The sequence below is a fragment of the Loa loa genome (assembly GCF_000183805.2).
Source record: "Loa loa unplaced genomic scaffold supercont3.16, whole genome shotgun sequence".
Classification (NCBI taxonomy): domain Eukaryota; kingdom Metazoa; phylum Nematoda; class Chromadorea; order Rhabditida; family Onchocercidae; genus Loa; species Loa loa.
Genome location: NW_018108196.1, coordinates 459,447 through 484,889, shown reverse-complemented (window position 1 = coordinate 484,889; position 25,443 = coordinate 459,447). Strand labels below are relative to the sequence as shown.

The 25,443-nt window shown below is 32.6% G+C and overlaps 5 protein-coding genes across 6 annotated transcripts in view; 4 read left to right on the top strand and 1 right to left on the bottom strand.

Annotated features, from left to right (window-relative positions):
- The window catches only part of LOAG_16748 (hypothetical protein), a gene marked incomplete at both ends in the record, with an annotated part of 4,266 nt that extends 1,842 nt beyond the window's left edge, over positions 1-2,424 (top strand). Inside the window, 6 exons of the mRNA XM_020449402.1 lie at positions 558-654; positions 783-914; positions 1,369-1,491; positions 1,634-1,756; positions 1,935-2,116; positions 2,277-2,424. Coding sequence (XP_020307095.1) covers positions 558-654; positions 783-914; positions 1,369-1,491; positions 1,634-1,756; positions 1,935-2,116; positions 2,277-2,424 — 805 coding nt within the window. The remainder of the gene's footprint in view (positions 1-557; positions 655-782; positions 915-1,368; positions 1,492-1,633; positions 1,757-1,934; positions 2,117-2,276) is intronic.
- Positions 2,425-3,481: 1,057 nt separating this feature from the next.
- LOAG_04105 (hypothetical protein) lies at positions 3,482-6,648 on the top strand (the record flags this gene model as incomplete). Its single annotated transcript, XM_003139642.2, has 9 exons — positions 3,482-3,658; positions 4,036-4,212; positions 4,299-4,383; positions 4,640-4,825; positions 5,071-5,206; positions 5,380-5,503; positions 5,674-5,758; positions 6,136-6,296; positions 6,485-6,648. 9 exons carry the CDS (start codon positions 3,482-3,484, stop codon positions 6,593-6,595), a joined length of 1,242 nt encoding a protein of 413 aa, XP_003139690.1. The 3' UTR covers positions 6,596-6,648.
- A 65-nt stretch (positions 6,649-6,713) lies between these two features.
- On the bottom strand, positions 6,714-10,564 carry LOAG_04104 (the record flags this gene model as incomplete). Of its 2 annotated transcripts, XM_003139641.1 has the most annotated exons (8): positions 6,714-6,945; positions 7,540-7,644; positions 7,844-7,975; positions 8,159-8,189; positions 9,379-9,494; positions 9,656-9,705; positions 10,182-10,327; positions 10,423-10,564. In XM_003139641.1, the coding sequence occupies 8 exons, from the start codon at positions 10,562-10,564 to the stop codon at positions 6,714-6,716; spliced, it is 954 nt and encodes a 317-aa protein (XP_003139689.1). The 2 variants fall into 2 exon arrangements, with proteins under 2 accessions (XP_003139689.1, XP_020307094.1); XM_020446505.1 differs by lacking the exon at positions 7,540-7,644.
- Positions 10,565-15,250: 4,686 nt separating this feature from the next.
- LOAG_04103 (hypothetical protein) lies at positions 15,251-22,589 on the top strand (the record flags this gene model as incomplete). The annotated part of the gene is made up of 10 exons (XM_003139640.2): positions 15,251-15,266; positions 15,921-16,172; positions 17,279-17,461; positions 17,675-17,771; positions 17,999-18,151; positions 19,436-19,710; positions 21,053-21,216; positions 21,505-21,660; positions 22,079-22,215; positions 22,495-22,589. 10 exons carry the CDS (start codon positions 15,251-15,253, stop codon positions 22,550-22,552), a joined length of 1,491 nt encoding a protein of 496 aa, XP_003139688.1. The 3' UTR covers positions 22,553-22,589.
- A 509-nt stretch (positions 22,590-23,098) lies between these two features.
- On the top strand, positions 23,099-24,739 carry LOAG_04102 (hypothetical protein; the record flags this gene model as incomplete). Its single annotated transcript, XM_003139639.1, has 4 exons — positions 23,099-23,137; positions 23,688-23,778; positions 23,879-24,000; positions 24,596-24,739. 4 exons carry the CDS (start codon positions 23,099-23,101, stop codon positions 24,737-24,739), a joined length of 396 nt encoding a protein of 131 aa, XP_003139687.1.
- Between the last annotated feature and the right edge of the window lie 704 nt (positions 24,740-25,443).

The window sequence follows — 25,443 nt, the reverse complement described above, 5'->3', positions numbered from 1 at the left end:
GGCCCAGAAGATAGCTTCTTTCCCAAAACTACTGTAAGTTATTATACATAATTACATTTTTCGAAAGTAATAAAGTCTACAAAAAATGAAGTAACTGTCTTTTATGTTTATCTGCATTTATGATATTCATTCTATGATAATCAATTTATCTAAATAATTTGACAAGCAAGAAAACCGACTTACTCTTGATCCTTACCACACTTATCCGTGTTTTAGGCATACTTGGTTGGGCCTATTGGACCTCGAAGCCAGGTCTTACTTCATCCATCGATAGTTCGTACGAATTCGACTCGCATTGTAAAGGATGAGGTACATATCATTATAGAATACAAACAAGGTGAAATTCTTGACGAATATGTAGCACCAGCTTCATCACGTTTCATCACTTCGCACGATCAATATAGGTGCGTTCTAAACTTGATCTACATACTGAAAATCTTAGCTTTTTGCGTCAGGTTCCGGGAAAGTGTTGAAAGCTTCCCGAAATCCAGGTGCTTTTTGGTTTATCTTACTTTTACATCTCAATTTTTTGCTCTCGATATATTACCATTATTCAGTGGCAGTGCTGTTGTGATTGAAATGTTTTTCAAAGCAATAAGTCAGTTTAATCCTGATCTGGTCATTTTAGCTGGTGTTCACCTTCTACAAAATCAGGTGGGTTTGTTCGGTTATATCAGTTTTACCAAAAACTTTGAAATTTCAGTTATTGATTGATTTTGATGTTGAGTTAATTTTATTTTCTCTATACTTGCTCTTCTTCTATGTGTATTTGATCATTGTAGAACAAGGAAATGCAAATGGAGAAGCTTCGCTTAATTAAACGAAGTTTATTGCAAGTAAAACACAATATCCCTATTCATTTCCAACTCGGAAATATGGGTAATCCTGACCACGTTTTTGAAGTGCTTCATAAAGTTCGTTTTTTTTTCTTTTAACTTTTAAGCCTTAATTACGACTTTGCCATAAAACTTATTTTCTATTTTCTATTCACTTCCAGGAGTATTTTGTTTCATATGCCAATATTATTGATAAATATATGATCAATTCCATTTAATAGCAGTGGTTATTCATTTAGTGCCGTACCCGTCATTGTGTGCTACAAGAATTATGCTTACTTAGAATTATGCTTAGAATTATGCTTAGAATTATGCTTAAGAATTATGCTTAGAATTATGAATTATGCTTACTTAATTATGAATTATGGTTAGTTCACAGAATTATGCTTACCATCTTGTACTGTCTCGTTTCTCCCTATTCAGTAGTCAGCGCACCCGGATGATATTCTCATTGCTTTTACCATATATTGTCATGGATATATTTGATTTATAAGAACTTCTGTTGTTAAGAGAATTATTTAATTTTGTTCAGATCGTACCTCACGTTGATTCGTTGGGTTTGAATGAACAGGAGTTAGCATTTTTCTCTCATGTTGCCAGTGGGCCGTATACAGATCTTTATCCTGTTTTTCCTGGTGCAATACATGTACACAAGGTGAGATATTTTTAACATTATGTAAAAATTTTAGTATTTATCTAGCAACTCTATGGATCAAGCTCATAACCGGATTGTATTATGCATTTGATTAATAAAAATCAATTCAACACCTAAAAATTCGTCTGGATTTTTGTTGAAGGTAGTCGAAATGTTGTACTGGTTGTTATCGAAATTCGGACATGATAGTAGTAATCCGGAATCGAGAAATTATCACTATAGGCTGTCCAGAATACACTTCCATTCCTTAACTTTTCACCTGATGGTAAGTTTTGGATAATCGTCAATTACTGCCATTTTATCAGTGTCTGTCGGTGTTACAGTGTCCGAAATCTCATTATTTTCCAAAATCTGTAAATTTTATAGCACCTTAATTTTCTGATCCAAAGATAAGTATTCTAGTTAATGCACTGTAAGTTAAAATACTTGCTCATGTTTTGAAGGTTTATAAAGGGGCAGAATGGTCAAATTTGGCTTCTGGTCTGGCAGCAGGTGCTAAGGTTGCAGCTCATCATTCCTGTAAAATTAGTAACGATTTGAATACGGATAATTTGGAATTGAGAATATCAAAGGCTCATTTGCTTGACAAAGAAGTCGGGAAGCAATATGTCTTCGAACCGCAGAGGTATTTTTCTTATCTTACTCTCAGCTAAAGAACTGTGAGTTCAGAAATTAGGCTTTTTGGAAATTGCAAGTCAGCTACTTCCAGACTTATCTGCTGTTTGGTATACTGTCAGGTTTGAATATTTAATAAAAGCTATTCCAGATATAATTTCGAATTTCAGGCCCATAGCTTCATGGATGCGTAATGACGTAATATTTATGTATACTCCCGCGCTGATATGCAAATTCCCAACCAGAACAGTTGGTACTGATGATGCTGTTTCAGCCACTGGACTTATATTCTCACAATTTTATCGCTTTTCTTCTTAGTAGATGGATGTAACTATATAGTCAAGAATGTTTGAAGGCTTACGAAGAAGTTAATTTTCGAACCATGATAATGTGGCTTTTCTCCAAAAAGTCTTATAAGTTAATCTCGCGGTGAAACGAATAAGTCATTCTTATTATAAATAAGTAATTCTTGCTATATGTTTAGGTGAATTGTAAAAGTTTGATATTTTTCTTATTAGGGATAATGTTTCTCCTTAAGTAAAACGAACACTAGTCATTTTTTCAATTTAGATGTTTTTCTCAACTTTTTACATGAAAAATCTAGTGGGCATTGCAAACTGCACTTTGAATTTTTAATTTTTCGAATTTAGCACTCTTTGTAGTTTTCATACTTTTTAAGAAACCCACGTTGCAAGTACATAATAGATGCACATCATTGTCACAATTTCCAAAATGTTTTCATATTTCTTTCGATTATATCCCTGAATTTCCTTTTTGGTTTTTTATTTTAAAAATTATTTTTTCCATCCTCAAACTTCAGCTTCTCTTTTCAATATATATGCTATTCATTTCATATTATTAACGCATTTGATATTAATGTAACTTTTGTTGCTGTACAATGTTTTCTAGTCATTGCGAAACTCGGTGATTCATTTCTACTTCCACGAAGAAGACTTCAGTTGTATTTAGCCTGTGTTTATAGTTTCTAATAAATTTAATAAAGGCTCCATTGTATTCAATTATCTTTACAAAGTTATTTTGATGAAATCGCTGAAAATACCATTCAAATAAGAATAGTTTGAATCGAAAAATTGTTTTACCGAATCTTCAGTACATCGAGAATGTAGGCAGACTATCTTTGATAAAAAGCTACTAGATTTGTCGAACGTAGATTAAATATTTATTAATATAAATTGTTATGATAATGCCATATTTTTGTGCATTTATGATTGCTTAGAAACGTCATTATTGTTGCATCGCAAAAACCGCGTTTCTACACTTTCAATTCTTGCGATGCTGAGCAACAATTTAGGTACATTTTCAAGCCGTAGACACAAATGTTCCAGAATGCTTGCCGCATTTCAGATTTTTGGAAATGACATTCTTCATGAAGCATACTTTACTGGATTTATTAAAGCAAGTTCGACTTAACAGTAGAGCTACTACTAACAGCAGTGGTGGACCAGCAAAGTGGTTAGACGACGCTGTAACTTATGCAGATGTACAGACATCTTTCGTGGATCCGTGCACTTCATTGCCATATCCGGAGAAGGTGAACTTTTTAATTCGCTATTAATACTTTTTTTTTTTGAATGCAATGCCTTTCAATTTTAGTCTATTAAAATTGTTTGCAAATTACTGAGTTTCCTGTTTTTTTGTTTTGAAAGTTATCTTCCAATCATTGTCTCTCGTTAAGATTCCTCCGTTTTATTTTTCAAAATTACACGAAACTAGTATGAAAATGAGTGGATCGAACCTTTAGTTGGCTTAAATTTGTACTTAGCATTGTCCTTATGTTGCATTCAGTTCAGTTGTGCGAATACGCTGTACAGTTTTATGGTTGTACTTTCATATTGCGCCTAAGTTGAACTTTAACTCCGATTAACATCTGTTCTGGTATATTTCCTTTGAACCGTTGTTTACTTTCAGGAATTACACCGATTTTTAGAGAACAAAACGCCGAAGGTAAGAGGAAAGGCTGATAATAAAATTGTTAACAAGAGAAGCAACAATGGAAAGCTTGATTTTAGCCATATACCTATTGAAGAGCAAGTGGTTGTCTTATTTCCAGGTCAGGGGACGCAGTACGTTGGCATGGGTAAAAAAGTGAGCTAAATTTTTGGTATTCAGCTTTGAATTTTTAATGAAAAAAAATCGAAATATTGACAGGGGTCGCAATTTGATGCATTCAGGTAGTGGACTGTAGCAAAGTAATTGATATCTACAAAAAAGCATCAGAAATATTACAATATGATTTGCTGAAACTGTGCTTGGAAGGTAAGTATATATAATAAAAGACTATGATATCCAGTATATTCAGTAATTTGATTTTGTTAAAAAGCTTGGTTAACTGTTGGAAATTGGAAGTTTTTGTTGGAAATTTTCGAAAAAATACAGGTAAAAAAATACTAGCAAACTGTTCTAATTCCACTTGCATTATGCAAATATATACTCTGTTTCTTAAGAATCTATAGATATCAGAGTTATTAAAATAAAAGTCAAGTTATTTGATTTCAAACATCTTCATAAAAAGGACCAAAATCAAAACTCGACCAGACAGTTTATTCCCAACCAGCCATTTTCGTCAGTTCGTTGGCTGCGTGGGAAAAAGCAAAAGCAGAAAATGAAACACTGAGTGCTCGTACGACCGATGTAGCTGGTTTCAGTATTGGTGAATTTGCGGCATTTGTACTTTCTGAAATACTTTCTTTTGAGGATGGTATGTTTTTGCCTTAATAGCGCTATTTAGTTCTGTATTTTTTGGTTTTTTCATTTAAACATGCGCGTTTTTCTTGCCGCACTACCTGGATATCGCTAAGTTTTATATTTCAATTCTTACACGCACTTTACCATTTTAAACTTTTGCTGTTTACCAGAATTCACTACTTAATAATTAGTGACTGATGTTTTATAATGACAAAACAATTCGACGCAGAATTTGTCAAACACGAAATTTTTGTACAGCTCTTCGATTGGTGAAAATTCGTGCTGAAGCTATGCAGCAGTGTAGCTTACGATATCCTTCTGGGATGATAACGCTGCGAGTAAATGCAGCTACACGATTGGAAGATGCGTTGGAAGACGCTAAAACCTATGCCTGGTTCGTTTATATTCCTTTTCACACTAAGCATTGCCTGTGCAAATGGCGTGATGCCAAAACAAAAGTTTCTTCAATTTATGGAGAATTTAACTTCCTCAAATGTAAATTAAGAAATCAAAACTTAAAACATCTCTCGAAATGAACATGTAGCGTTTAAAGCATCTAAATTTTAGGGAGAAGGACGAGCTGCCCTTATGTGAAGTAGCCAATTATTTGTTTTGTGGTGTGAAAGTCATTGGAGCATCGGAAAATTGCATTAATTTTCTGAATAATAATCAAGAGAAATATGTTTTCCAGGTATTTTTGTGGCAATAATTCGAAAGTACGAATAGATATCTTGATGTTAGTGGAAATAGTGTTTTGCTTGAATATTGATATACTGATCCTTATATTGTCTTTTCTTATATTGTTTTTCATTCTTATGTCTTTCATTCTTTCTTTCATTCTTTTACCGTTAATGTTTTCAGGTGGTGAAAAGGTTGGACGTAAACGGCGCATTTCATACTACTTTAATGAAAGATGTTGCTAATACACTAAAAAATGCTATCAAAGGTTGACTGCATTGTTTGGAGTTTCAAGTTTTTTTGACTTTTCCAGTCATTTTCCTAACATTTACAAGTTTCTTTAAACGTTCGGATTTGGAGAAGGAATTTAAACTTGCAGTAATTATATCTCCCTTCTTCGTTTATCTATTTTCGTAAATTTTTTGATATACTGAAATGCAATATTTTTTTACTAGCAAGAATACTCGTAGTTGCTCTTCCTTATAAAAAGTGTTGGATTATATATGCTTCGAGTTATGTTTTTCATATTTTATTTATTAACTGCCAAATTAGGTCAGCTGTAGAAAATAGCTTAAAGAATAGTTCATTTGAAGTACTAGAATGTTGTTTAATGCGGAAAATGAGTTAAAAAATTTGTATTTTCAGATGTGAAAATTAACGAGCAGCCACGAATGAATATTTATTCAAATTATACTGGTAAACTACATATATACAACGAGAAACGGATTCGTGAAGCAATCGTCAAGCAAGTTTGTTCACCAGTTAAATGGGAGCAAATTCAACAATTACTTCATGCAAAACATCAAGTAAGACTTTATATTGCCTGCCTGCTGCTGTTTGTTTAGCTTATATGCATTGTTAATGAAGAGCAAATGTTTAGTTGTGGGTTACTTATCTTTCCTAGAAAATTTTTTTTTCTCAGGTGGTTGTTTGAGGATATCAGGCTTTCGGCCCACTTATAAAATAATGTGGTATTTTTTGGATTGCATTTCAGGACTTCAAGTTTCCAACATTTATAGAAGTTGGACCAGGAAAGCAGCTAGGTGCGATGCTTTTGAAAATCAGCAAAAAAGCTTACAAGAACTACATTAGCTATACTGCATAGCTCCATTTTTAGACCATATGTTTATTTCGCAACATGTTTTTCTTGTAAGTCCGATAAAATTTTCAGATTTGAATATTTCGAGTTTTTTTAAATCTGTTTAAATATGTTGTGGAAAAGCTTAGTTATAACAAAATGAAATGCTCAGCAGTGAAAGCGTTATGCTTGGAATGGCTTGCGAAGCATCATCCGAATTCATGATATTTTCCGGATAAGGATTACGTGATTGCGAAGACGAAAAAATCAACCATTTTTCACTGTTAATTCGACTATCAATGGTTAGGTTAAGCAGTTGCCGGCAGGAATAAGGTAGCTGATCAGTAATACCAAGGTGATTGTACAGTTGTTCAAAGCTGAAAATTTTTCTCCATAATCTCAGAGCAAAGTTCATTTGAAAACATATCAAATATATTCAAGGAAAATGGACGTTTCAGAGTTACAAAATCCCAGAATTATAAACTAGAGACCTGAGTGACCCGGATTCAAAATATAAGAAAGCATAATTTTTCTTGTATTGAGTTCCGGCTGCTAAAGGAAAAAAGACCTTAAACCATTGTTTAACAATGGTTTCTAGGAATTTATAATTTGTGAAAAATATGAAATGTTTTTAGTGAGATGGTCGCAAACTCTAAAAAAATCTTGAATAAAGCAGATCCAAATTGTTTTAGATCAAAGTTGACCCTTTCCGATATGCCCCGTCACACCTCTTTTTTAGATTTTGATTATTATCCTACTTTTTTGCAGCAACCGATTGAATAGATATGGATAAGTTCACCTTGTAAAGCCAACAGTGATGAATTTGACCATCACCTTAGCTGATGATGCTCAAATTCATTTTAGATCAAGTTGACTCTCTCGGATGTGACCTGTCGCACCTGTTTTTAGATTTTGATTAGTTATCATGCTTTTTTTGCAACAACCGATTGAATAGATAGGGATAAGTTCACCTTGTAAAGCCAACAGTGATGAATTTGAGCATCATCTTAGCTGCAGTTTCACCGCAGCCATTTCGCGTCACCGGTTCGATACATTTGATCATATTTCCGAGGTCTCTGAGTTAGTATTGGATTATTTTCATGTTTTTTTCGGATGTTTAAAGAACTTATTCTTGGATATGATCTCTAACGTTTTAAACAGCACTTAAGAGAAAAAATTCTCCTCCCATTATAAAAATCTTTTTTTTCATTTAGGTAGAAAGGCCAGCTATTATCACCATGGTTAAATTTCCTAGAATAAATAATTCAAGTTAACCTGCAAAGTGTTCCCAGTCTGTTCTGAATATTGTGCTGTTCGCGGTTGATAACAGCTGCACTGAATGAATTACTACCCGCCAACGACTGATTAATTTCATTTTGACATCGTGACATTGCTACTGGTTCATACCTGCAGTTCTGGTTGGGTAGTATTGTAATTTGATTATTAAAAACTAATATTATTGATCAATTTGGAGGAGTGAGTATTTGAACATTATTTTGCAAAAAGATGAAATAGAAATTGTTTCTTCAGTTTCTGTCAGCGAAATTTCAAGGATATCAGTTAAACAGTGCAAGAAAAACGGAAACTTACTGGGCGAGACATGGTAAATTGTTGAAGAATTCTGAAATTCAAATTTATTTAAGTATTTGTAATACTCACACTGTATTGGGATACATTATGGGTCGTATGAAATTCTAAAATTTAAAGTATCAATGCCTTGTGTATTAATCCGTGCTAAATTCGTATTTCGTCTAGTTTTATAATCTGGCCCTACTAATCTTTTTCGGAAATAATGAGATTGGAACTACAGGTTCAATCAGTTGGTTATACTAGCAGCAGCAATTGTACGTGGAGTAGGTTTCAGTAAAAGTAAAAATTCGACATCAGCTTTGTCAAGATTGTTAAATTATACAACATTCTTAAGACCGACTGACAGATTTTTGCGCTTCCATTATTGTCTGTAGATAGAGAACTGAAGCTTCATATCTGTAACTCATTTCTAACTCGATCATTTACAAGATACAGGGCATTCTTTTCGCTTCAATGCGAGAAATGTAAAAGTTGGTTGATTTCAATATATATTGTTTTTATGCTGCGTCATAAGATGTGAGAGAGATTGCAAGATGATTAGTTTACGTGCACCAGAAATAGTATATATTCAGATTCAGAAATAGTCGTGTTGCGTGCATGTGTGCGGAGAGACGGAAAAATTTTAGGAATCGGTAGACAGTAGCTCCAAGTGAACTAAAGAATGGGGAAAATCATTCAAGAGAGTAACGAGAGGAAACTGAAGAAATGCAGAGATGAATGAACTTTCATCCAAGTTTTACTCGGGGCTAGGTAGGAGTAAGTCTCTGTTCCACGGAATGATCCAGTAAGTATCCGTAACTTTTTACAATCCTAACACTCTGTTAATGTGACAAAGTTAAAGGACTTTGTATGATCAACATCCCTTTGAGAGATGGGTAGATATTTCAGAACTGATAGTTTTGGTCATTGTTACAAATGGTTGGATGAGAAATTCCCGGAGGAGAAATAATGCAGCTGAAGTAATGCATATAGTTCGTATATCTATATTTTACTCCTTCCTTTTCTCTTTTATGACTAAATTCATATATTTCACAATGCAAGAATGACGTCATCTTTATCCAGTATTTTTCTTCTTCATCGCGAAATTAATAAAAAGTGACCTTTAAATCGTTTCCGTAAATACTTATTGGAGTCCATGATGGAAATTCGAAATTCTTGACCTATAGTTTCGTTTTTACTAAATTACCGGAAATTAAACAGAACCTAAATGGAAAACAAACCTTTTTTTTGTTCAACACAAATGAAGCGTAACCCGGCATATGTTCGACGAATACTGGCGCTATGCTCGGATGTTTTCTCGCATTCTTCCAAACATTTATCTACTCGTTTATAAGCCCTGAACGTCTAAATAATTTTACAATTTCTTACTTTGATACGCTGAATGAATATGAAATGGACAGAAAAATTCAGCCAAAACGCATTAACATTATGTGAATTTACCATTTTTCATCCTTAACATTTATTACAATTAATTTGAAAACAAGAAAGAGATCTTACTCGCAAATATTATGAAACGAATTTTCGGTCACTCGTCGATTTTTTGATGCCTGAAATGGTCATTTAATCCTCACTGATTTATAGCTAATTTTGACGGAATCCAAACTTTGCTAACTTTCAAATTGAACGAAAGGGTCTCGTAAGTATTCGCGGAATTGCAGCAATCGCGAAATTACCCATGATTTCCATTGTGAAATCAATATTCAATTGAAAAATTTCCACAGTCTTCTCAAAAATCAGTTCTGAGCAACAGGGATGAAACAACAAATGAATCATCACATAATCGAAGTAGTTCAATTTACAGAATTTGCAAAACCTCTGTTAAGATTACTAAATGAACGTCTTACGTGGACGTGGAAGTGTCTTCAGTACTCTAATCGTTTCATATTTGATAATTCAAATTCATCATTTTTTTTTTTTGCGAACTATTATATTATTAAATAAAGGGAAAACAATTTATTGTAGTAACTAATACTATTGTCATTTTCAGTGATAATGCAGATCTTAGAAAGTAGAAGGAAGAAACTTGTAAAAGCTGTGTCCAAGAAAGCTGTCCTTGATGGTCACTTCGACTGAAGGGCATATTTTCCATGATATGTTGCATTTCACTAATGCATGGTTCTACACAATCACCGCTCAAAAAGCCTTCCACACATAGGACACGTGTAGTATCTGTAAAGTACTTCAGGTTTGCCAAGACAATGACAAGTTGTTTAAAAATTATTTATTAATTTTCGAAATACCTACAAATATCTAACGGATCTCACCGTTGCCGAAAAAATAAATTGGTGACGAAACTATTTCATGGCTCAATTTTTTAATTAAAGCAATAAAAATCGTACATGCAATTAAGACGATAAATGCTGACTTGATCATTATAATGTCGACGTCACGTCCAGCTGCAAACATGAAACATCATTTCCCTAAATATATTAAGAATTTTGAAAAAATACTAATGAACTTCCTTGAAAAAATTAAATTTCGTCAATAACAATTTACAAAATGATAGAACAGAACTTGACAAACTAAGAAAGACTTTTTAAAAGCAAAATTAAGGAAAAATCAATACTGATTTTAGAATTATTTCGAATATAATGAAATGGACGTTTTTCTCTTACTGTCATCTCTTTTGCCTGTGGAAAATCTAATGTTTTGCAAAGGTATTTCCAGATACTCGAAGATTCCTTCTGAATTGTCAGAAATTTAAATCACTGCTATTAAATTAGTCCCATTGTGGCAAATACCAAAATGTTTGAAGTTGTAATTAATATCACCTTGGATAAAATAAAATCTTCATTTAAAATCTACTGAAATTCGAGTTTAAGCTATGAGAATTAGTTTAAAAGTAGGGTATTCTATGAAATCGTAATCATGCAAAATATCAAATGATGTTTACATATTAAATATTAAAGTTAAGTAAACGGATAGTTTTTACAATGAGCCTTAGCTAGTATTACTTTCGAGTAACTTGGCCTACTTTTACCCTTGATATTCAGAGTAGTTTAGATATCAGTATGAAAGCCTTGACCTCAGTGATCTCTAATGCAGAGTTTTCCATAAACATATTTGTTTTGTATCTATTTGATAACTAGCATGAGTATTTCCAAGGTTCTCAATGTTGATGCAAAACTCTGTATGCACGAGTCTATTTGGCTAAGTTGTTTCAGAAATGTCCAAAATTGTCAAACCTTCACATGATTAAAACAAATCGTAATGAATAAGTTAAACGAGTAAAGAGAGTAATAAGTATCGACTATATTCTCTTTTAGAAAATAATCCTATAAAAATGTTGTCATACGATAAGTCAATGAAATAACTGCAGAATGTCTAAAACTTCATGCATCCAGTAGATAGGATTTAATGAAAATAAGAAATAAAGGAGACAGAAATTAAATTTTAGTGTAAAGGGGGATGTTTCACCGTTTATTATTACTAAATGCAATCTTTGAGAGATTGGAGAAGGAGGATGAGAAAGGTAAGTGGAGATGCAGTTTAAGGAACGAAGTTAAATACTTCTGAAGGTAATATACCAGCGGATTTAGATGTGACAAGTGAAAAAGTAAGTTTAAGAGGAGTAAATATAAAAGAACTTTTTGAAGCTTGGTACACAAAATTCAGAAAATTCCGACAAATATTTTGCATACGTCAAAATTATCACCTAATCAAATTCATTTTTAATAATTACAATCAGAAGGAATTTGGTTTCGGTGATCTATAGATAAATTAAGCGTAGTTCATTGAAGTAATATACCGCCGTCTTTCTTATTTGAAGGTTATTGGGTGAATATTCGTTGGAAAACATAAGTTCAGGAATTTAAATCCATCAAATGTTTCCAGCAAATTTTCGCTGTTAAATACATTTTCTATGATAAATTGAAGTTTGAAATTTGTCAATTAATATTCAAAATTCAAAAGTTAGTATAAAATTAAAAAGAATGAAGTAAGCCTCTCGCTGATGTCATTAAATGAATTTGCTCGAATTCTTTGGCACGTACTTGAAATTCCCTTCCTCTCTTCCATGTCCTCTCAATATTTGAAATACCAAATCATTTCCCGATCCGTCCTCCTTTTGTGAGAAATATATACTTATATTTGTTGAAGGAAACAAACTGAATATATAAACAGACACAGACACAAACGCAAGCACACACACACACACATACACATACACATACACAAACACGTGTGTATGTGTATGTGCGTATTTACAACAAGAGGCCACTGGATGATTTAGGCTTTTCAAGTTCAATTAATTTAAATGGAGAATGACGGAAAGCTTCCTTCCCAATTGAAGGTGGGTCATTCGCTTCCCTTCCTCTTCCACAAATGAGCGAAATTTTGAATCTCTTTGCGCTCTCGTTGCAATGTCAACTTTTCATAAGCCTTAAAAGGAATGAATCTTTCCCAAAAACATATCATCAAGCCATTAGATGCTTACAATACTTCACTCCTACTAAACACACATCTGTCGCAACAATTTCATTCCACTCTTCACTTCCTTCCATAACAGAGAATCACTAACTGAAGTAATTTGAAAATGAATGAATCAATAAATGAAGGAATAAATGAATGGATGATCGATTGAAAAATGTGCAATATATAAACATAAAATGCATTTCAAACTTAATGATATGTATTATTTAAAAAATTGAAACTAACTTGACAAAACACTGGATTTTATTTCAAGTTTTATTGCTTTATTAAAAAAAAAAGTCTAAAAAAGTGATGTCTAACTGGAAGATGCATTATCAAAGTGTTGTATTATTATTATTAAGTGTTATAGCATCACTGCTTCATTTGTTCAGTCTTAGAAACGAAATATCTCAGTGTTATGATATTATATTATCAGTGTTGGAAAGGAAATATTATTGTGGGATGTGGAGATTTTAACAATTCTATATTATGTTCAAGTTCAACAATACATCACAGAATATTCGTAGTCCTCACTAATCATGAAACTTTTTAATTCCTTTCATAATTGCCTCCCTACCACTCATTTACTTCCACCTTCTGTCAATTTGCACTGATCATAATTTCTCTTATCGTCGTTATCTATGTTATATATATATGACTTCATATATACATTTGAAGTCATATTTAGGTTTTAAGTCGGTAGGGATTTTACGCATTTTACAGTACTTCCTTTTCGAGCTTATTATTTCTCTGAAACTAAAGATCTGTTCTAATCACTTGGAACGCAAAAGAATCTATGGAAACCTTTTGATTATTGTAAGCAAGGGAGAGAGAGAGAGTATGTGATAAGAAAGAAGAAAGATAATGGTATGTTAAAAAAAGATAAGCGAAGTAGGACAGTAATTCCATCTATTTAATTTTTTTTTAATACATATTTCTAGCTGCTTGCTATTTTTACTTTGTTTTTAAAAAAATGACAAGATTTTTGAAGATCTTTATTCGGTCAAAGAAATCTCGAGAGAGGAAGTTTTCCCAAAGTTTCCTTTCTCTCAATGGGACATTTCAGAAATGAGGAAGGATAATGAGAAAAAATAACAAACAGCTGGACATAACCAAAACTTGATTTATCGTTTTCGAATAAGCCTGCAAAACGCTCATTTTTGAAAGTTGAAAAAATGAGGCAGAAAAGGAACCGCGGTATGCAAAACTTTCTAATTTTACAGAGAAAGTGAGACGTGCACAATTTAGTTTACAAAGGTTCAGCAAGTTTTTAAGTAAATAAATTCATACTATTAAAACGATTTAATCCTAAATGCTTTCATTATTTGCATCAAATTGATCCTTGGCATCCTATATATGATCCTTATATTGCATTTTATTTTTTATATTGCGTTAATATCTGGTGCTAAAGCAACTTTAAAGGAACACTTCACGCCAGGCGCTCTTTTATCCAATAAATCATTTCAACTTGCGCACTATCTCACTTTTCATATTCATCAGTGTCATTTACGACTTAAAAGATGAAATTTTGACAGTTTTGTGAATAGCAGAATTGATTGTTGAGAAAGATTGCTTACCGTTGATTCAAATAGATCGACAAAGATTTGCAAAAAATAAGCATATGTTACATTAAATCTTCTCATTATTAAAACCAGGATACTTAGCTCCTTGATTCGAATTTATGCTCAAACTATGGTTACTTTCAAAATTGTTGGAATTAATTTCAAATATTCATTGAGAAGTACAAATTCGAGAACCAAACAAAAGTATGAGAAATGATTTTTGACAAAGTTCTGTATAAAATTTTCAGGGGAATATGAATTTTAAAGGACTGAAAGTGTTGAGATTCCTGGATTTTTTGGAAACTTGTTGGAAGTAGAATGCTTTTCGGAAGTTGTGAAGAAATGATGCTACTTTTATTTCCGAGTACGATTTTAGATTTGGCAAAATCGACTGCTGATTAATAATTGGTAAGGTTTCCATTCTGATAACATATTTAACTTGACTGAGGTTCATTAACCTCATATGATACGCCTATTGATTCTCTTTAAACGAGGCACACATGACTAATATTTAAGATGTAATTGGTATTCATCAAATGTTCATTAATAAAAACAATTATTTTGGCCTATATCAATAGTTTTAGTTATTTCACTTTTTAATAAATCAATCAATCCACATTTACTTCTTTTTCTTTCAATATTCCGTCCGGAATAAAATTGCCAAAAAATTAACGGTACTAAATGACAGTCGGACCTCTCAGTGTTTACCGTTCATATTAATTCAACGATAAACAAAATTTAGGCAGCAAGAAGGAAGTATGCACAGATCATAAAAGTAAACAAGCTAAAATGATATATTTTGTAAAAATTTGAGTGGATCACTTCGAGTTTTCTAAAAATAACAAAGACCTTAATATTATGGAAATAACGAACGAAAAAAAAGCAGGTCATTTTGTTTGACATTACCTAAATATTCATAATGCGATAGAGATACCCTTTCAATCATTACTTTAATTACGTTAGAAAGAAGGACAGCAATTCTTTCACACCTCTACTTTTTACTTCCGCATCTTTCCCACTTTATTTAAAGTCCACATTTCAATATCAAATCTATTTCGTGACCCAAATGGTTTTAAGGAGAGGAGGAGGAGGAGTTCATTAATCATTAACTAAGGTATTAATGAGTTGGAAAAGAGGTAAGTAAACAAGTTAGTCTACTGTCCTTGCCTTTGTTGACTGGTATATTTATAGTGAGTAACTGTGAGGGAGAAACTACGGCATAAATTTGTATTTGCTCCTATATGATTTAATATATCGACCTGAAATGCTTTGTTATTCAACAACTGTGTTTTTTCTACTCATAACCTTTACATTATTACCAGGTTATCAATTTTTCCTCATTAATTATTATTTCATTTCCTGTGCTTGAACCTTAATCATTTTATTGAAATTAACCTATCATGATGACAAAATTTGTGTGAATTCAAATTTCTGTTGCAAAATAAATCGCACTAAATATTAAAATCGAAAAAATGAATTTTCATGATATGATTGGTCTATTATGAAACAAGCCATAAAAGGAAGAATTCATTTTCATATTTGCATAATTAAATTGAAATGAGAAACCTAGTTCTTGTAGTAGTTTTGTTTTGCTTTGTAGAAGTTATGCTGCTTTGAGGTATCTTCACTTTCACATCTCTGAAGTCCCGATTAAGGTTCGAGATTCAGATAAGAGTATTTCGAGAATATGATGATTCATTTGTGATTCAAAAAAGAGATACACTCATTTCATTATTTCTTTCGAAAGTTTTTATTCAACAAGAAAATCATTAAAAATACTTCATTTTCAGCAAATGGACAATATTCAATTGCTAATAAAATAGATCGCTTGAAGCAATGGCCTGAAACAAATCGTGATTCTTTCTCACAATCCTTAACCAATGATTTAATTGCATCCATATCCGACAACAATGATATCGCTACAACTATACTTAAAATTTTTGGCTTTAGTTCAGAACCGAAAGTTTCAGAAGCACAATTCACCAGAACAACCAATTTGCCCACCACTTCACTTAATGGAGTTAAAGTTGCTGACAGAAAAGGTAAGTTTCAAACTTTAGATTTGATTAACGAAGCTTTAAAATTTAATCATTTAAACAAATGTCTTATTTCATATGCAATTATTACGACGAAAAGAAATGTGCTTTATAGATGATTTAATAATCATCATCGATATTTCATTTCCTAGTTAAGTACTCCTAGTTATAATTTGAATATTCAAAATCAGAATTAGGCAAGAATTAAATTTACATATGAGAAATTTTTGTCTAATATGCCATATTAGAATTGTTGGAACAAATTGAAATTTCAATACCAAGCTATTTTGATTACAAATCGTTCAATATTTCACAAGGTCAATGAAACAAATCGATGCATCCTACCCTATATTTCTATCTTTATTTACTTGTATAACTTATTATTGATTGTAAAGTGAAGAGGTGCTTCAGTTTATGTTCTATGAACACTTGAGAACAGAAATGGAATATTGGATAATAAACAACCATCACCATAAAATTAGATATCATAAATTTGGAATCCTTATTCACTAATAGTCAATTCCTCTAGTATCTGCTATTATGATAATATATTACTCCTTTGATATCGAATCAGTAAAGAGTAACGTGAAATAATATACTGATAATTAAAAATAGAAATGACACTCAGACGAGTTTCATTTGATTCAAATTTATGAGTAATTGTTGTAGGCCGAGAAAAGACCATTACAAAGAATATACATTAATACATATATGAAATAGAAATTTTGAATCCTTATCTAAAATAGATATAAAATAGAAATTATTCAGTCTAAAGTATATCAGTTCTTATCAGATCATAGACTACACCACCGAATATTTATACAAAGTCACATGAAATTGAATTAAGTGAAGTTTGAATAATCATCAGAAATATAGCAGACCATTGAAGCATTTTAAGCCACTAAATAATTTACATGAAAAGGGTACTGTAGATTTGATGGGATGCAGAACTCAAGCATTAATATCAAATGTGACGACCTGTTTTGTTGGGACCAATGCTTTTTGATTTCTAGTTCAATTTACCATATCAACTGCAAGACCTACATTTCTAAATATTAAGTAGCATTTGTAATAGCTTAGCAATTAGTGTATATTCTCATTATTGTTTTTAGTTTGTCCTTTCGATGCCGATCCATTGATTTTATCCGGCGAATACAGCTACTGCAAGCCGATAACAGTTGGAGAATGTCCAGTTGGTTTCACCTGCGACTTTAGCCTGGTGCTTGGCCGGTCAGTATGCTGTCAGGATATGCGTAATCAACCTGTTGTTAACATAAGAGTGAAGCTACCGACAAGTTAGTATTGTAGCAAAACTTCATGACTCTCGATTTTTCTTGGTTTTTAAAAAATTTTGAATCGGGGAACTTGTCATTTTGCCTATTGTCCATATGCTTGTTTATTTGCAGTTAAAAGTTAATTCGTTTACAACATTGGTTTGAATTCTGTAGACTGCATCATTTCTTTTGCCATGTTTTATACTTAAGATTCAACCTCCAATCCTCTTTTAGCAACATTTTCATCTGATCCGGAAAGGACCAGAACCCGTGAACATATCTGGTCATCTACAGTTGCCAATCGTCGATCACCTTGGTATATCAGGGACAGGTATGCCAATGATGCATCTTAATATTCTGGTATATACTAATGTAAAGTGCTTCACATGCATATACTTCATTGTATAGATGGATATGTTAATTATGATCCTTCCTCCTGAAAAGTGCCAATCCATATTGTCATCTTTAAACACCTATCAGCAAAACAGTTCCAAAAATTTTCTCATGTAATATTACTGAAATTTCTTTTGTTACCTTGATTTAAGTCATATCCTGTAGAAGACCACTGTACAGAAATCCGTGGAATGGAACTGCGCATAGCTTTGCGCCTACAGCACTGATCTCTAAAAGCGACGAAATACTGACAACAGAATCTGCCGTAGGTACCAATAGCTCAACTGACGAATATATTAGTACTAATAGCGAAATCACGTGAGTTCATTGTATTATTTAAACTTAGAGATAAATATTTAAAATTTCAAAGGATTTTGCTGCTAGTAATTAAAAAATTTAGTTTGTCGTTAAGGAAAATTTCTTTTACATTTGTAGGTTACTGCAAAGTTTAATAAACTGGTCCCTTTTTTACTTTATCAGTATTTCTAGATAAGTGGTAATTGATCAATTTAGTCTTGGATCGTCTAGTTCTCTATGTGAGTTATGAATATGCTCTGTTCAAAGACTTCAAAACTGGTGAAAACTACAAAAAATTCCCACAACAATTCTCGTAATGCAGTGCTTGACCACTTCTGCTACCATATGACTTACAACGTTGACAGTTTTAAAACATTTCTAATATCCTGGAATATACCTAATTAGTGCGAAATAATTAGCCAGTTTAAACTGAGAAATTGTAAACTCGTTTAACTGCTTGTTTGGAATACATTATCACTTATGATAAACAAAAGAGAAAGTAGCGCAAAGTAAGGCAATACTTGAACAGTGAAATTCACTTCGAATTCCAAAAAAGTTCCCGAGATGAGTTTTTGGAAATTTGCTTATATCTCTTCTTCACCGATATGCATAAACTGATGTGTTTTTTGTACATCGGACAGGAAAAGATGATGATAACGTTTTTCTGAAAAGAAAGGTCAAACAGACCGGTAAGTGTTTTGGTAAGTGTTTTGTGAAGTATATTTGAGATAGGTTGAGATTTCTGCTCCTTAGATTTCCAAAAGTTTTGGGAAAAAAATCTCCAGAGTAAAATTAAGTGCCGAAAAAAATTAAAGTTGATTTTTTCCAAGAATTAACAAATCGGAGGATTCCTCGCATGATGCCAATTTCTGATTCTTTATCAAACACTCATGATTTTTCTGGACTAGTTACTCTTTTAAAGCTGTATTACCAAAATTTAACTTTTGGAATCGGTAATGTCGAGTCAATTCCGCCCTTCATATATAAATCATAATATTCATTGCTAATTCAAAGAATGGAACGAATTTACAGAATTCAAAGATCGATTGAAAGATAAATAAGTTAAGGAGCCTTAAAATGAGTTCTGGTCACAAGGAAGGTCCAATCGTAGAAGCGCAGTCACAGAAATGGCCATTTATTATGCTTTATCGTTAAAGTGTTATAATGAATAAATCTAGAATATTTTCAGATAGAATGTTTCAAAATACAGCTAAATATAATTTATGATTGTATTTTTAATTATTAAAATTAGACTTCTCATACGATTCTTTTATTGATCAGAAAAAACTGTTTTGTTAATTTTAGTTTTACAACCGAACAACTAGAAACTGTACACCGCAATACGTCTGAATTTGGAGTAAATTCAATAAAATCACCTCAAACAACACTATCACCGTCCTCGATTACTTTAGTATCTGTCAACCATCCGACATCCGTATCGTTAATTCAAGTTGGTAATATTAAGAGATTGACGGACAAGCAAATGCTCATTGTTGGGACAATTACACTTATCAACGATCACGGTTACCGAATACTAGTGGACACCGGATCTGCTGCCGATACCGAATCACTTCTGCAGGGTATTAATAAATTTTTTGGATTTTTTTCAGCTTCGAATGATTCCTTCCCTGTTTGTTGACAACCAAAACAATCTTTAAATGTAATTTAACATTTCCAATCTACTCAATCAACTGTTAACAGATAAATTTCAACCTATGAGCCCTCAAAGGCAGTTAATATTTTGAAGATCTTAAGATCGGAAATCGTAATTTTTTGTTTTTTGCACTTTTTTTTGTGTCCTGATTTGTAAGATTTGAGAAGTGAAGGAAAAGCAGCTTTGTATAGCAAACAATTTTGGGTAACAGAAAATTTAATGATGTAATAATTGCATTTCATTCGATGGATGTCTGAGAAAATAAATGCAGAAATAATTTATCAAAACTTCCTCATATTCATTGAAATTGTTAGGAAGAATTTAAATAGGATCCCAATTATTTGAATGTAAGGGAAAAAAGAATAAGGAACTGGATGACAAGCTTCCTAGACTTTATGTCGGACAGAGCATAAAGTCTAGGAAGCTTACTAATCCAGCAATCACGCAAGTTTGGAGTGGAAAACTTTGTCATAAACTTGTGATAGGCACCCGTCAAATGAAAAACCATAAAACAAGACTGCTCATGGCATAACAGCTATATTGTGCTTTCTCTCATTTCATTAGATTTAAAATTTTTTATTTTATCGAAATTTCTAGCATTTGTGGATGAATTCCATATCACTAACTTCATTTAAAGTAATTTTAAAAACTGTCGATCAAAAATTATTATAAATATATAATGCAAATCCACACTCCTACAAATAGATCCTAATTTTGAAGCGAAGCAATAAAAAATTATAACTTTCGAGTGATACATTTTGAAAGTGTTAATTAGGTGACGAAAGTACTAATTGATTAGAGAATTAAATGAAAGTTAGTAAATGAACTCTTTCACACATAAAAGCAACAAGTTTATGACTTTAGCTTTCACTGAAAACATGCTTTGATTAGGAGATCATTCACTGATTGCGAAATGTGTGCTACTGAGGTCATAAAATAGTTCTCTTCTCTTGACCTTTTTAAATTTATTCAGGAAGAAATACTCGGGTAATCGATTTACCATCCAAACATGACTTCTCTCTCTATAGGTGAAAAAACCGATTTCTATGAGATTTGTAATGAAGCTTGTTAATAAACTCGAAGACTGAAAAAATTCTGCACTTTAAAGTAAAAAAATTTTGATTGAAGGTAATATCTGTCACAGAATTTGTGCCCGGATTAATTACTATCTCGATTTGAGCAAAGTTTAGACGTTAAATCTCAGTTCAGATGTTTGGACAAAAGAATAATTTACCATAAAATTTAAAATTGTTTGAAAACGATTTCAGGCCTTTCGAAAGAAATGATTTCCATGAATGAAATTGCGGTGATTGTAATAACGAGTGGACATCCAAGTCATACAGGTAATCTCAACCTTTTCCCGCTGAAGCCAATACTTTTTCATGTGATGGAATACGTGGAACAACATGGTACGGTCAGCGAACTTAAAGATGTTTGTTTCTTGTTCGTCAAATCTCATAGATTCAGAATAAAATTTTGAGGTAAAAAAAGGAAACTTCACTGGTCCTGAATGTCCATGCCGAAAAATATAATATAATATGAAAGAATTAATCAGATTACAGACTGTTATAAAGTTAAAAGTCCATCAAATAAAATTTACGTCATATGAATATGACTCATCGCACTTTCGCTTGTGAGAAGCATTGCTTCAGTTAAGATGTAATTGTTTATTCTTCTCTAATATTTTGATATATAATTTGAATTTTACTTTCATTTATAGAGGCCTTACCGTAAACTGACGGAGAATGTAGAGATTTGGAAAACTCCTGGTCCTACACAACAAAGTGTCAGTGTGTTGGTTTACAACGTGGAAGGATATGGAACGATGGCTGTTGTTGGCGATTTGATACCGACGGAGGATTACGTCTTCAACAGGGTTTGTTCTTCATTAAAACTACGAAATAATCTTATTGAATTTTAAAAAGTGAATTTGTGCCTTGGCTCTACTGATAATTTATTATGCATATAAAGTCACCGCTGAATATTAATTGAAATTTTATGATTGGCATACTTGGAGATTTTTTGGTTAACAGAGACTTCTCACTACCCCCTAAGAAAATATTTTATTTTAGACTTGCCTATTACTCACTTATCGTGAAAAGCACAGGAAGGGAAGAAAGTTAGTCCAATAAATTAGAAGTATATTAATCTGACTTTATTCAACACTTTTAGTTAATTTTGCCTATTGCTATAATCATCAGAATTTTATATTTGAAAGTAATTCGGCAATGTGAAATGTTTTTGCCTTATCTGCTTTATAACATAAGACGAGAATGATGGAAAAATTATTTCAGACAGATTCAAATGTTGATCTCGATGGAAGTGTTTGGGATTCATCGATCAGAAGGCAAAACTCGAATATGATCATGTGTTCAGCGGACTGGATCATTCCCGGTCATGGGAAACCTTTCAGAGTGTTACCGCTTTATAGGTATCAGTTATATCCAAAATTTTTTGATGAAGAAATCGGTTCCAGACTAATCTTATTTGTTTAGTTCATAAGTATTGATAAAGCTTTTGGCAAATCTTTTCTTTAGCAATTTTTTTTCCCAGTTTTCAGCAGATTGACATATATTTCTAACTGCTGTCTATCTTCTCAAAATCGATCTAAAAAAGAAAATTGGTCCCTCTGCCTTTTACCAGTAAATTTTGCAGCGCTTAGAGACATATATTAATTTCTTGAGATTGGAAAAAAGGAATTCAATTTTAGGCAGCGAGCGGGATGTACACGTTTGCTAGCACAACGGAAGAAATTCGGCAATATATAATCGGTAAAACCAGAAAGAAATAAGAAAAATAACCACCTACTTAAAATCTCCTTGTTGTTTTTTACAGTTGTTTTCTAATTTATAATAAAATAGTGTTTTATAACTAAAAATACCTTCTGACTTCAGTGATTCTAAGAATTAGCGATTTTGAGAGATACAATCGGGAGAAAAACCTCGTATAACTTTAAACTCATCAATGCCTAATTGATCCTTAATGAGTAGAAAGATAGTAGCAGTCCTTGCATTTTTTCATCCATAGTCCTCTCCAAAAACAATGCTCTAGCATGCGACCGCTCGTTCTCGAAGGAGGGCTAAAATTAAAATACCGAAGTTATGTTGATCCATTAAGAAAAAGCCTTTAGAAACTCCTCGCTGCATCTCAAAAATCATTTATCTCTTCTTCCGAGAAAGAAGGAACAGACAACTTTTCATAGAAAAGTGAAAATCTTGTCATTTAACAAATTTATTAGTTTTGTTTTCTCCGCGTGACCTGTAACTTTGACGTTCATTTACCACGCAGATATAGAAAATCAGAACTAGAAGAATATGACAACGTTGCATATTGGAACGTCATTTATCATGAAGGTCAGCTGAAGCATGTTTGGAAATCGGAAATTTTCGAATAGGAAATTCCTATGCTGGAGTTTCTTTAATTGTTGCAAAAAAGTTTTTATCACAAACATAGTCAAGTTTCATCCCTTATTAACTTTAGTCTGTTTGGTGGGTCAGCATGGAATTGCATTTCCGTCATTTCCATCAGTTTATTTGCATAATTTATTCTGTGCAGTATGTGGAAACATATATCATCGATAATTTACAAAATGTCCTAAACTGAACAGATATCTTCATGAAATTAAAAAAGATCGGCATTCTCAGATAGAAATCGAGATCCAAGCTGATGGACTGCAGCACTCAAGATGATTCTGACCCATAGGGATGATTAAACTTTTTACAATTCTTCTCTAAATTGACTGTCAACGACAGATGTTAAAGGTTACAAAATTACATTTAAGCATTAGGAATAGAGCAAGATATGAAACCAAATTGATGTTTTAAAAATTGCATAGCCCACAGTTTGAAGTGAACAAAATTTAGTCAAAAGTAGTAGTAGAATTTTGGGTCATTTTAAATTCAGACTTTGATAGTTATTGAAGAGAGTAGATCGCTGCATTCGACCGATTCAATTCGAAGTTCACCTTTGAAGCCAATTTCACCGAAACCGAAAGGTCAAATATTTTGTTTGTTGAGGAGAATGAAAACATGCAAAGCATAACGTAACTGTTTACTTTGCAATTATTTTTTAATCTTTTGACCTAAGCGATGCAGGATATGACGTTACTGCAACGTCGAATCTGCATGTCGATGTAATCCGTTCTCAGATTAACAATTCATCAAGAATGATTTATGATATACCTGGCGCAAGAATTCCTGAGCTGCTCCAATTTAAGGTATTTGAACACTGAGTAGCCGGTTGTTGATCCGCTGGTGTTCTATCAACGATTCGGCAAAAGTTCTCGGTTCTGAAAATGGGTTACAATTCGAAATCGCACTATTTGACATTGAAGAAAATCATGGGTTCGAAGTTTTGGGGTAAAATCGAATATTTGAACCTGTGCAAATCTTTAACGGAGTAAAAGCCATTTTTTTCTCCTCCTTCCGATATCTTTAATTCTTCCCTGATACGTTAATCTAAAGGAAATCATAACTAAAGGATACTTTTGCAAAGTTTCGCTCGTAGCCAATTTAAGAAATGAAGAAGTAGAAAGTAATAAAAAGTAGATATTCAGATATGATTAACTTTGGACTGCAAGACTAAAAAAGATGTTAATGTCTGAGAGCAACACTGCTGCTACTACCAGAAATGCGGGCGGGAATAAAAAAAAGATAAGAAAATATCCGACAATAATTGAAGTAATTCGATTGATGCCAGTGGTAAAAATTTCAGCTGGAAATCACCCAGGAAAAGAAATGAAATATTTGGGAGGACAGTGAAAAGAAATGATTTGATTTTGAGAAAATTAATTTACTGGTAATTTGTAATAGCCTTGGAATTGCGAAATGTCTTCAGTTGCGAATCCTAAAACGGGTGAAACGGTACTAGTTGGAGTTTTAGCAGCACCAATAGGAGCATATATCATCAGTTTAGTTGAATCTCGTCGCACTTCTTTTCCCAGCACTTTTTTGTGAGGGAAAAAAGCATAGCCTTAACTTTAGCTTAATTGTCAACTTCTTACCTTATCTCCATCTCCTCTCTTCATTCACACATTCATACACTTTCATTCCTTCATACACTTGCTTATTCTTGCCGGAACATTTCATATTTCACGTTATAGAAGTATTAACATTTGGTAAGACTAGCCCGATGGCCTCAATAAATAGTTCAAATGGTCTCCTGAGGTGAGTTAATCGACAATTGAATATAAAATGAGTGGACAGTAGATGGATGTACTGATAAACAGTATTTTACATGGAACTTGAATCAGACTCTGATTAAGCCTTCTGTTGACATCCCATCCGTTTTATCACATTGCAATATCGAGTAGTCCTAAGCTGGTACCAAGCCTTATGGTAATAGGTCATATCTCTGGAAATAATGATTCGAATGAGTCCTTCATGGTTAGAATGGAGAATGGTTGGTGACATTTATTGAAGTTTCTCAGGCAGAACTTGGGAGATTTGAACAATTTGTAGAGATTTCTGATAACTCTGCGGTAGTTCGGCAATTTAGGATGCGTCAATTTATGCAAATTTTTTTTCTCATCGAATAGACATGCAATAGATGATAAGATGACCGTGATTTATCACTTCATGTGTTCTACTTTAATTCTTACTGCACTTTCGCAACTGTCCATGCAATTTGTGCATTTCGGTGGTGTATGTTATGCAGCATG